This window comes from Grammomys surdaster, unplaced genomic scaffold, assembly GCF_004785775.1.
Source record: "Grammomys surdaster isolate TR1022 unplaced genomic scaffold, NIH_TR_1.0 123465, whole genome shotgun sequence".
Classification (NCBI taxonomy): domain Eukaryota; kingdom Metazoa; phylum Chordata; class Mammalia; order Rodentia; family Muridae; genus Grammomys; species Grammomys surdaster.
The window spans coordinates 38,380-50,792 of NW_021618704.1; the positions used below are offsets into that span (position 1 = coordinate 38,380).

At 39.6% G+C, this 12,413-nt stretch overlaps 2 gene segments (V, D, J or C); both read left to right on the forward strand.

The window, feature by feature from the left end:
• The first annotated feature begins 858 nt into the window (after positions 1-858).
• On the forward strand, positions 859-1,537 carry LOC114636301. The segment is given in 2 exon segments: positions 859-963; positions 1,203-1,537. Coding segments are annotated over 2 exon segments (384 nt in total).
• A 9,590-nt stretch (positions 1,538-11,127) lies between these two features.
• LOC114636304 lies at positions 11,128-11,750 on the forward strand. The segment is given in 2 exon segments: positions 11,128-11,203; positions 11,389-11,750. Coding segments are annotated over 2 exon segments (438 nt in total).
• Positions 11,751-12,413: the final 663 nt, after the last annotated feature.

A 12,413-nucleotide genomic window follows, 5' to 3' on the forward strand; every position in this document is an offset into this window, starting at 1 on the left:
TTTTATAAGTATCTGGATATCTCGTTTATATAGTTCTTTTCTTCATTTCTGAAGTCCTTCATTCAGTTCTGAATCCTTAAGTATTATTTATGTTCGACCTGAAATATATTCTTCCTGTGTTTTTATTTAAAAAGGGATTTGGAGGTGGCTCTATGGATAAAGTGCTTCCCACATAAGTGTGAGGACCTGGTTTTCACTCCAAGATTCTACACAAAGTAAGAGCAGCAGCAACGTATGACTGTACTTGGAATGATGCTATGGTAGATGAGAGACAGATACAAGAGAATTCCTAGAAGACACTGGGTCAGGCCACCTTTTGTGAGAATTTTAATTCCTGCCTCAGATAAGGTTAAAGGCAACAGCCAAACCCAAGGTTGTCCTATGATACAACTCACAGGACATGGCATGGGAAGATGTCCTCATAACTGAATATGAACACATATAGACACCCCCCCCCAATTTAGAAAATAAATAAAACAATGACTTATTCTAGGAATTAATTATATTACTTCTTTTCATTAATTATATCATTTCTTTTCTTTATTTTTATTCCCTTTTAGAAAACATTATCATTGAGTGTGTATAATTTTGAATGATCAAGTTGCTCTTGAAATACATTATGCTCTTTACACAGTACATTTATTTTGCATTCCATCACATCACACCACAGAAAAAACTACAGGGAAAAGATTTAATAAAATAGACTTGCAGACTCCTTTAAGATATATATGATACTCTAGTAAATTTACTGCTGACACCAACTCCCTGTGAGTGAAACAAAAGCAGGTGATGTGGAGTAGCAATACACACTCTGCTGAGCTGATTTGCATATTGAGTCATTATATAACAGCCCAGGCTCCTTCAAAGACATCTGCCAGGAGTCTAAGAAGCATCCTCTCTTCCAGCTCTCAGAGATGAAACCAGACACACTCCTGCTATGGATGCTGCTCCTCTGGGTTCCAGGTGAGGATATAGAGAAGTGTTGGGACCAACCTCTATGGCCATCTTGATTGTGATGCCTCTAGGCTCTGATGATTAAAATTAGGGTATTTGTAATTGGTTTTAAGTTTCCCCATTTCCTTTGATTTTCTTATTTCTCAGAGTCATATCCCAATTATTCTTCCAAACTTCAAAAGAGAAGTTCCTCTGCTGGGAATGTTTTCATACATATATAACAATTGTCTGAGTGTTTGTCATTCCAGGTTCTGGTGGGGACATTGTGCTGACCCAGTCTCCAGCTTTGTTGGCCATGTCACTCGGTCAACAGGCCACCATTTCCTGCAAGGCCAGTCAGAGTGTGCATGACTTTACTTTTGGCATTAGTTTTATGCATTGGTACCAACAGAAACCAGGACAGCCACCCAAACCCCTCATCTACACTGCGTCCAACCTAGAATCTGGCGTTCCTGCCAGGTTCAGGGGCAGTGGGTCTGGGACAGACTTCACTCTCACCATCAATCCTGTGGAGGCTGATGATGCTGCAACCTATTACTGTCAGCATAGTAAGGAGCTTCCTCCCACAGTGCTCCAGGGCTGAACAAAAACCTCATGAGGTTACAGCTCACTGAGGCTCAGTCTCTCAGTTCTCTCTTACTCTCTGGCATCTAAAAACAGAGCTCTAAGCTTGTTTGGAAAAATATCTCAAATAATGAAACAAGCTTTTATAAACAGAAATGCATGTGTCATCTTTCCTATATGCTTTATGATTTAATCTTATGCCAACAAAATTTAGACCTTTATGATTGCTTCTTAATTATTGTCACTTAAATTTTCATTAACATATATTTATCTTCGATATTTCCACTTCTCCCCTATCTCCATGATCACATATCTACCTATTCCCTCTACCCTCAGTATCTATCCACCTTTGATTTCCTATCTCTTAGGATGTACTGTTACCTTTCAAAAAAGTTTTGACTTTAAAAAGGATAATGAATACAAACTACATTACTGAAAAACGTAACCAAGACATTTATTCTTCTCTCTCTCTCTCTCTCTCTCTCTCTCTCTCTCTCTCTCTCTCTCTGTGTGTGTGTGTGTGTGTGTGTGTGTGTGTGTGTGTGTTTGCGTGAGTGTGTGTGTGTGCAGACCAGAGGACAACTGAAGCAATCTGTTCTTTCTTTCCCCCATTTGACAGCTAGGAATCATATTCAGGTCAATAGTCTTTGTTGTATGTAGCTTCCTTGTTCAAGGACCAATCTTGCTACCATCATGTAGTATTTCTTATTTTTCCAGATATATTTTATTTTAAGTTGTGTTTGGGACTATAAGTATGTGCATGAATGAGTGCCCATAACACTCACAATTGGGAATTAGATCCCACGGAACTGGAGTTCCAGGAGAATGTGAACTAGTTGATGTCAATGCTGGGAAGCAACCAAGGGTTCTCTATAACATCAGAAATCAGTATATCTCCTTATCTACCACTTTTCAATTATGTACTTTTACAAATTGAATAACCACTTTGCCCTATCATTATAGTAGATTTAATGGAAGCATTGCTATCCACCATTTAAAATAAAATGTGGTTTGAATAGTTAAGATCATCAGTCATATTCTGTCATATACAGGCTTATAATCTACCTCATTGTTGAAAGTGCAGCCTTAATTGCTGTCGATGGCCCAGGATTGCAAACAAGTTGTGGCTTATCATGATGTAAAAAGCCTATAAGGTTATTGATGAAGCTTAGGTGCATCAGAAGATGTCTGCATATTGGTGATGAGAGTACCATGGGATGATCACTAGGAATCACAACAGCAGTTGGGTGAAGCCAAGTTGATCCTTGAGAGTTACAGAGCACATAGCTGGAGAAGTGGCCCAAGTCCTTTGGAGGAGCCCAGAATAACATATTTGGACCCCAGAGGCTGGAACAAGAAGCTGTTCAGTTGAAGTTGCCTTGATGATGAAAGACCCCAAGATGTTAGAGATGAAAGAACTGTGGAATAACTGCTGAAGAAAATTGGTAACAGGGACCAGCCATATTCTTCAACCAAATATCACAAGAACTATCTCTAGGAAACATTCTAAATTTCTTAGTTTCTGAAACCCTTTGAGACAAGCCCTCACAGTTTAAACCACACTCATCATCGCTGTCTTCCATGGTTCTACTAGTATATGTAACTAAGCCACACCATTCCATTGGTTTCCAAATTACCAAAATCCACATTCCTCCAAAAAAACCATTGTCAGGCCTATAAAAATAATACTCCATTCCTACTACCAATTTGTGTCTTAGTTGGGGTTTCCATTGCTGCAGTAGAAACCATGACAAAGGCAATTCTCATAAAGGAGAATATTTATTTGTGATTGTGTTATACTTTTAGAGTTTTAGTCCATTATCATCATGGTAGGAAGCCTAGCAGTAACCAGGAGGACAAGGTGGTGGCGGATCAGAGACATCTAGCTCTTGATCTGACAGAAGCCAGGAAAAGACTGTTTTCCACGTGCAGTTATGAGGAAGCTCTTGAAGTCCAGTCCTACAGTGATACACTTCATTCAAGGTCTTATGTATTCTGGCAAGGCCACACCTCCAAATAGTGCCACTTTCTATGGGCCAAACACATTTAAACCACCACAGAAAACATACAAAAGTTTGGCCTGAGCATTTGTAAATATGTTTAAGTCTCAGAGTCTTTATTTTTGGAGCTTGAAGCCAAGAGGTAAAACATAAAGCATATAGTCAACACCTCACTGCAGCCAGTATTAGAGAGTCCTACAACATTAGAGACTCCAGTAACTAGGGACCGTCTATTCAAATATAAGAACCTACAGGGGCTGTTTGTGTTACATGTCTTTCTGATTTATCTTTCTCTTCATGTAATAGTAGGTTTTAAGGACTCTTGTGATTAGGTGAGATTGATTTAGATACCCTCTGTCATCTTTTGAGGTCACCTTCTTTCATTATAATTGGAGAATCTTTAAAAGAAAGATCCAATTTGAGGTTTTGCTAAATGATGTTGGGACAGTGTGACTCCAGGGTAAAAAAATCTTTGGATCAGAAAACTGAATGTTCTTTATACACAACATTATTGTAAATTAGCAAATGGTGATTGTGTTCCAGTTGTATATGGTGAGTTTAATTATGATTGCTTCATGAGTATTGATTACTTTCTGGAAAATGATTATACTACACAGGCGAATGACCCATTCTAATTCCAGACACTCATTAGCTACTCACAGACCTTCCAGCAAAGTTAGGACACATGCCTGGTGAAGAGTCATATCTTGTGCAAGTAAATGTAGCTGCAGATTTCTCATAGGTGCAATGGCCATGTTATGTCCAGAAGACCCTATTTCACAGCACTCTCCACAACATCTGTATCTTATGTTTTTTCTCTCTCTTCTTCCATGATGACTTCTAACATATGGGGACGTAGACATCTTCTTTAGGGAAGACTACTCCATAGTCAAATATTCGCTGCACTGTGACCAATTGTATGTCTTTGCCTTAAACACTATTTACAGCAGAGAGAAGCTTGTAGGATGAGTACTAAGAATAGTATCATTTGATGAGTTTAAACACAAGGCTTTAGAAAGCAGTTTGATGCCATGCTCATTTAGAAAAGAAAACAAATGAACAGACAGTCAAAATGATAGGTTCTCCCTTCTGGGTTAAAAACATAAGAAGTATAGACTCAGGAACTGGTTTTCAGTTCTGTACATTACAATTAATATCATTGTATTTATTTCCAATATGAATGAGGAAAACATGCTAAAAGTTCATCTGGGGCAGAAATGACAGTTGTACATTCCTTTGCGTGTCAACACAACATTGACTAAAATATATTCTCTAAACTCATGAGCTCATTGTGACCACTGTCCCACCAGCTCTCATTGCATGGCTCATTTATCTCACACTGAGAGACTTGTCAAATCAGTCTCAGTCCTATGTTGGCCTCTATACAATGGCTATTTTATCATCTTCCACAACAATGAGCATTTGAAGTCCCTGTGCATGTCAGACCTTCTATCATTCACAATTACAGGGTATTTGTAGAGGGCTCCTCTCTGATTTATGTATGGTCAAATTACTTTTCTCAGGCAGGCTGTCCATAGATGCTTTTAAAAAGAAGCATTCCTATCCCATTATTATTGTTGCATCACCAACCAGCCGAGTTATTTTTCATCTTCTTTTCTATCACTTGGTATTTTTGTCTGATTGACAGAGCTATCTACTTTCTCATGTGGCCAAGGAGTTTCGAATTCATTGAAGAAGGGAAAGAATCAATGTTAAGTAGGTGGAAATTAAGCTATTAACTCCATTTAAATTGTAGCATATGTTCATGTTAATGGAATTCTATGCACGGGGAGACAGAAGTGTGTGTACATACATAGATTTGAGATGGTGACTAGCTGTACTCTTGTGTAGCATAAACTACTTATCATCAGTTGTTTGCAAACTCTTGTTGCTTTTGCAACAGCCTCTCAAATGCTCATACTGTAGGCAGGGCTCACCAATCAGGTCAGAGGTATGGTTATTAAAACCACAATATATGACAAAATGAGAAAAATAATAATATTGGAAGAAATAACTTAGGATAAAGGATAGTAAAGTCATCTGAAACAGTTCTCACCACATGTCTTACTATTACCAGCCATCCTGCCAATAAAATGTCATTAGATTGGAAGTGATTATTACTTACATATGTATATATACATATATATGTAGTGAAATTCGAGGTATACTTTTGATGTGTATGCAAACTAAAATATACTCCAGCAGAGGGGCTTGGAACTAATATTAATTCTACTGATTTCCTATAGGAGGAGCTATGTACTGTAGATTTATGTAGGGGGTTCAGGCGAATGGAGAAGAGTGGAGGGGTTGTTGGACTGGAATGCCTCCCTGGTCATGTCTACAACACAGAGGTTCACCACCAGCTACAAGATCAGTGGTATATACACATAGCTCTCACTATGTGTAGCTATTAAGCCAGATGCTAACAAAAGCAGAGTAGGTTATTCATTTGTTCATCTCAGAACCTAACAGAAATCTTGATCCTTCCAGTGACAGTGGATCTAGAACCAAGTTAATCTTTCCACTATATGTATTCAGACTAATGATGTGACAATTTAATTCTGTGAAAACTATTTGTAGTCTTCTCCTGTGACTCAGCCTTAAATACATACAACTTTTAGAGTTTAGCCTGTCAGCCAGTGTCTGAATCAGCAGCTTTTCTCTCTCTACATAGTCTGCTACTCAAATACTCTCTTCTTTGTCCAAAAGTCAATGAACTTTGCCTTAGTCAAGGAGACTTGAGAACCCAGGAGAGCTTTTATTGTATAATATGTGCTTTAATCATTGAGTCAGGTTTAAAAAATTATTTTCCACTGCTTTGCCAATTTTTAAAGAATGACTTTAAAGGTGATTTGACATTCAGTATTCTCATTTTTATGTCTGTGTTCATTTGCAGAACAAGTAGTTTTGAAACAATTTAAGAATGTCCAATTCATATTAGTCATTTATCTTCTTCAAATGGACAACTTTCAAATTCCCATAATGACATAATTTTTCTTTTTTAAATTTTTCTTTTAAATTTTATTTATTTAATGTATGAGTGCTGTGCTGCATACACATCTGTCTGCCTGAAGAGAGTTTCAGATCCCCTTATAGATGGTTGTGATCCACCATGTGGTTGCTGGAAATTGAACTCAGGACCTCTGGAAGAGCACTCAGTGCTCTTAACCACTGACCCATCTCACCAGCCCTCTTTATTGATTTTTAAAAATTAACTATATTCAAGTTACCAACCATTTGTCAGTTTGGGGTGTAATATTGTCATAAAGGAAGGCTCCCCAATGTTAGCGGCCATATCAAGGGTGGCCTTGGTTTAGGAAAAAGCCAATTTTTGTTGTGGTGATCAAGAGGCCAAGCTCTCTAGCGAGAGAAACGAGGGCAGAGCCAGGTATACCAGGAACCCTTCTGGAGGGCGTGGAAGTCTAGGGGTCGACCGTAGGGGGAGGCAGGGGAGCTGGCAGCTGTGTCAGTCTCCTGCAGAGTCACTTCTGGATCCTCTTCAATTTTCAGCTGATGGTAATGAACTTCAACCGTCTTCTTGATGGCAGCATCAACCTGGTTCCGTGGACGACAGGTCGCGGGGGACGATCTCTGTCTCACTCAATCTTGATATCCTGCGCACATCCTCTCAATGAGGGTCCGTCCAGAGGGGTCCGTGCCTCAAGCCCCACGTCTGGGTGCCACTTGACCCGACCGGCGGGTCCTAGTTATTCATGGGGGCAAGGAGGACTGCAACCTGCTATTCTTCAGAAGATATGGTACACTGCTTGAGTTATGGTCTCCCTGCTGTTCTTCAGATGTTATGGTACACTGCTTTGAGTCTATCTGCAGTTGCCAAGCAGGATCTTGTAGTTGCCAAGCTTCAGGGGAGATTGTGCAGGTGGGAAAAGGTAGGGGGTGAGGGTAAGGGCGAGGATCCTGGCTTCTGGCCCATCTGGATTAGAACTTCTAACAGCAGGCATCACGGGTGATTCATTTTTACCTGGAAAGAAAACAGAAGGGGATTCTCAGGGAGATTTCTCTTCCCTGGATGTAAATTGTTATTCATCTTGTTTTTGGTTGGGCCTGGCTTTGTGAGGGTATCTATTTTTTTCATTAATATTTGTGGTATCCGGTTTGTGTCTGATTTGTTTTGTAAAAGAATAAGTACTTAGAGTAATCATGATGAGTTATGTTTTATAAAAGTACACTTGAGTTATGCAGGAACTTGTACATCAAATGTTTAGTTGACACTTAATAAGTAACCAATGAAACTGAAGCACATTCATCTTTTTATTTTTTATTTTTTATTTTTTTTATTTTAATTGGATATTTTATTTACATTTCATATGTTGTCCCCTTACCCCATCCCCCACCCACCCGGGAGCCCCCCATCCCCTTACCCCTCCTCATTCTTCTCCGTGGATGTAACCCCCACCTACCCTCCCCACTCCCACTTCCCCACCCTCAAAATTCCCACCCCCTGGGGCTCAAGCCTTCATGAGGTCAAGGATCTCATCTTCCACCTGTGCCCGGCAGGGCCCTCCACTCTTACATATTCAGCTGAAGCCCTGGATCTCTCCATAAGTGCTCCCAGGCTGGTGGTTAGGACCCTGGGAGCTGTGGTTGGTTGGTATTGTTGCTCTTCTCATGGTGCCACAAACCCTTTCAGCTCCTTCAGTCCTCACTCTAACTCCTCCATTGAGAACCTCATGATCAGTTCAATGGCTAGTTGTGAGCATCTGCCTCTGAATATGTCAGACTCTTGAAGGCCTCTGAGGAGACATCCATATCAGGCCCTTATCAGCATGCACTTCCTGACTTCCACATCAGCATCTACCTTTGGTGACTGCACATGAGATGGATACTCAGGTGGAAAGGTCTTCAAATGGCCCCTCCTTCAGTTTCTGTCCCTCACTTTGTCTCCATATTTGCTCCCTTGAGTATTTTGTTGCTCCTTCTAAGAAGGACCGAATCACCCCCACTTGGTCTTCCTTCTTTATGGGCTTCATGTGGCCTGTGAGTTGCATCTTGGGCATTTCAAGGTTCTGGGCTAATATCCGATAATCAGTGAGTGAATACCATGTGTGTTCTTTTGTGATTGGCTTACTTCACTCAGGATGATAATTTCTAGTTCCATCCATTTACCTAGGAACCTCTCGAATTCATTGTTTTTAATAGCTGAGTAATACTCCATTGTGTAAATATACCACATTTTTTGAATCCATTCCTCAGTTGAAGGACATCTGGGTTCTTTCCAGCTCCTGGCTATTATAAATAAGGCTGCTATGAACATAGTTGAGCATATGTCCTTGTTATATGTTCGAGCATCTTCTGGGTATATGCCTAGGAGTGGTATAGCTGGATCCTCAGGTAATGCTATGTCCAATTTTCTGAGGAACCGCCAGATTGATTTCCAAAGTGGTTGCACCATCTTGCAGTCCCACCAACAATGGAGGAGTGTTCCTCTTTCTCCACACCCAATAAATAAGTAACCAATGAAACTGAAGCACATTCATCTTTTTAAATCCCAAAGTTTCCATGTAATTAGGATATGGGTAGAAAACACAAAGCCAGCAGCAGAGCCTCAAAGGCCACTTACCTACCAACCCTGTTCCTTATTTCTTGTCCTTTCCAAAAATAAAAAATAAAAAATAAAAACAAAAAAACCGTAGTGTTTGGTTTCATAAAAGGATTTCCCTTTAATATTATTATATATAAACCGTATTTATATCCTGTCATGATTAGTTTTTAATGTCAAATTTGCACAAGGTAGAGTCATTTGAATGGGGAAAACCTCAATTAAAAAATGCCTCCATAAGGCTAGGCTGTGGGCATGCTTGTAGGGCATTTTCTTATTTACTGATTGATGGGGTAAGGTCCAGTCTATTGTGGGTAGGGGCAGCCACACTCAGTCATGGACTTGAGTTCTATAGCAAATAGAACTGAGAACACTACAAAGGGAAAGCAAGTAAGCAGAAATCCTCATGGCTTCTGGTCAGCTCCTGCCTTTCGCTTTCTGCCGTGTTTGAGTTCTTGCTCTAATTGTCCTCAGTTATGGACTGTTACATGGACAGTTACACATGGATGAGTAATGATAATTAATTGTTCTGTCCTTTAAATTGATTGTGGTCATGACATTTCATCACAACAATAGTAATCCTAATAGGACACATGCCTTACCTTCTCTTTCTCTGTGTTCCATGGTTTGTTTCCCCACAAGTTTTCTTCCCTCTCCTAGTTTCCCTGCTACATACTCACCACAATTGTGATTATATTTATATAATTGAGTTTAAAAGCATAAGATTAATAAATGAAAGGGTATGAGTAATTGTTTCTAAGCCATTGGTCTACCCCTGCCTCTTCCCCATGGATCACATATCACTCTGAGCTCTCCCTATATACTTTCAAATAGGGCGACCCAGAAACCTCACTCCATGCTAAAGAATTATGATAGATTCTAGCTTTCAGGCTTCCATCTCATATTCATGGCTAAATTTAATATTTACAAATGGAGAATCTAAAATCCTATATAAACAAAATGATAATTAATGCTTTATATGTATTCATTAAAACAAAATTGATCAACTGGTTTGGAGTCCAAAGATACAGTCCAGCCTGATGGTATTATAGAATACATACAATTGATTATGTTTTGTGTGTATCTTCTTACAGGTATAATATCAACTGATGGATTATCCCTTTCTTTTATTTACTTTTCTACTTTTGTGGTAAGTACCATGAACTTATAAATAAAAAGTTCTGCTAGCCTTTCTGAGGGTTAGACTTTGTGAAAGCAGAAAGAAGTCATCAGGCAGAAGACTTATTAGTTGGAGCAAAAGCTCAGGGCTCACATCTCAAACTGTATGTATGTATGTATGTATGTATGTATGTATGTATGTATTATGTATGTATTAGGTATGTACATATGTCTGTATGTAAGTATGTATACATTGAGTGTGCTTAACTGAAATTACAAATGGCTAAGTATCATATAAAGGCTTGGAGTGAGTAAACCTGAGTGTTTGAAAAGAGGAACAAATGATCTTAACCACTATTGAGCAGATTCTTTGCCCCCAAACCTTCCTTCCTTCCTTCCTTCCTTCCTTCCTTCCTTCCTTCCTTCCTCCCTCCCTCCCTCCTTTCCTTCCTTCCTTCCTTCCTTCCTTCCTTCCTTCCTTCCTTCCTTCCTTTCTTCCTTCCTTCCTTCCTATTTTTTAAATAGTACTCCATTTTATATCTTCCATTTATTTTCTCCTCTCTACATTTCCCTTCCCTCTCCAATCCCAAATTTCCTCTCATCTTTTCTATCTTCTACCTACTTTTATTCCTCTTGCCTTCCTCTCCCCTTCTTTCTTTCCTTTCTTATTTTCCACTTCCTCTGTTTCTGCTATATATTTCTTTGAGTTTAAGGGAAGCCTGTTATGAGAGAATCTAAAGCTCTAACTTTTCCCCCAGTGATTGCTTACTGTCTTTGATGATATTTTTAGCTGTTGATTTAGCCAGGATACTCTCACAATCATTTGTTCAGATAGTTGCTTCTTTATTTGATGACTACTTTGCATAGGTCTCTAGAGTCCAGCACAGCTCTTCATGATTTATAAACCAGGCCTTTTTGGTGAGATCTTAAATGCATCAGATCAGCATGGGCATCAAGATGGAATCACAGACTCAGGTCTTCATATTTGTACTGCTATGGTTGTATGGTAAGATATTTAAAAAATATTATAATATCTTAAAAGTAATTCATTTGTAGAGAAATAGCTATTTCCTACAGGAAGCCAATAGTATACAGTCAATGCAGTTAGAAAAGTCATTTTGGATTCCAAGTATTGTATCAGGAATTCTTTGTGTGTATATATGTGTATTCTTTATCTATTTCTGATTGCAGGTGCTGATGGGAACATTGTGATGACCCGGTCTCCCAAATCAATGTCCATATCAGTAGAAAATAGGGTCACCATGAGCTGCAAGGCCAATGAGAATGTACAAAGTTATGTAGCCTGGTTTCAACAGAAACCAGGACTATCTTATAAACTGCTGATGTGCAAGGCATCCAACTGCTACACTGGGGTTCCTGACTGCTTCACAGGCAGTGGATCTGAGACAGATTTCACTCTCACCATCAGCAGTATGTGTGGTGAAGACATAGCCATTTGTTACTGTCAGAATGATTATGACTATCCTGTGCTTCAACCTCCTACACAAACTTTCTTGAGATTCTCACCAGCTGCCTGCACCACACAGCCCTAGACAGGCATAATTATCCTTCTGCCAGAGAGCTGCTATGCTTGACTAACTTGATGCAATGCATGGTTGTAAATTTATGAACAGATAACCATTTTGACCCTTTAAATGTGGAAATAATTATTTAAAATTGGCCTCTGGCTCAGGCCGACTATCTAATCTGCAGTGGCTCTGCCTAGCCCAGCCAGCATGTTTCTCAGATGGAGGCCATATGCATGCTGCATCTAGAAATGGCCAACTAGAAACACCAGACCTGCCACCCATGAGATGTCAGCATGGGAGATGGCTCAATCTCACACGCTGTCTCTACAAGGCTGGGTATTGCCCAGACCATCCCGCCATCCATGCTGGCTCAGTAGAAAGATGAGACTCTAATGCTTAAAGACTAATCAAAGGCTTATATATTTGATAATGATCTGTAACAAGATATCTATACAATCAGAAGTATAACCCAATACCCAACCTAGATATACCAACTACCTTTGACTGCTACAGACATGGGAACATCCACCTCCATCTTCTCTCTCTCATTCTCCTCTCCTGTCTCCTAGCTCCTCCTCTTCATTTTCCTCCCCTCCTCCTTTTTCCTCCTCTTTTTCTCCTAATTCCTCCCACCTTAGCTCTCCTTACATTTTAATTGGAATGTCTTTATGGCAACCAGAAAAAAAG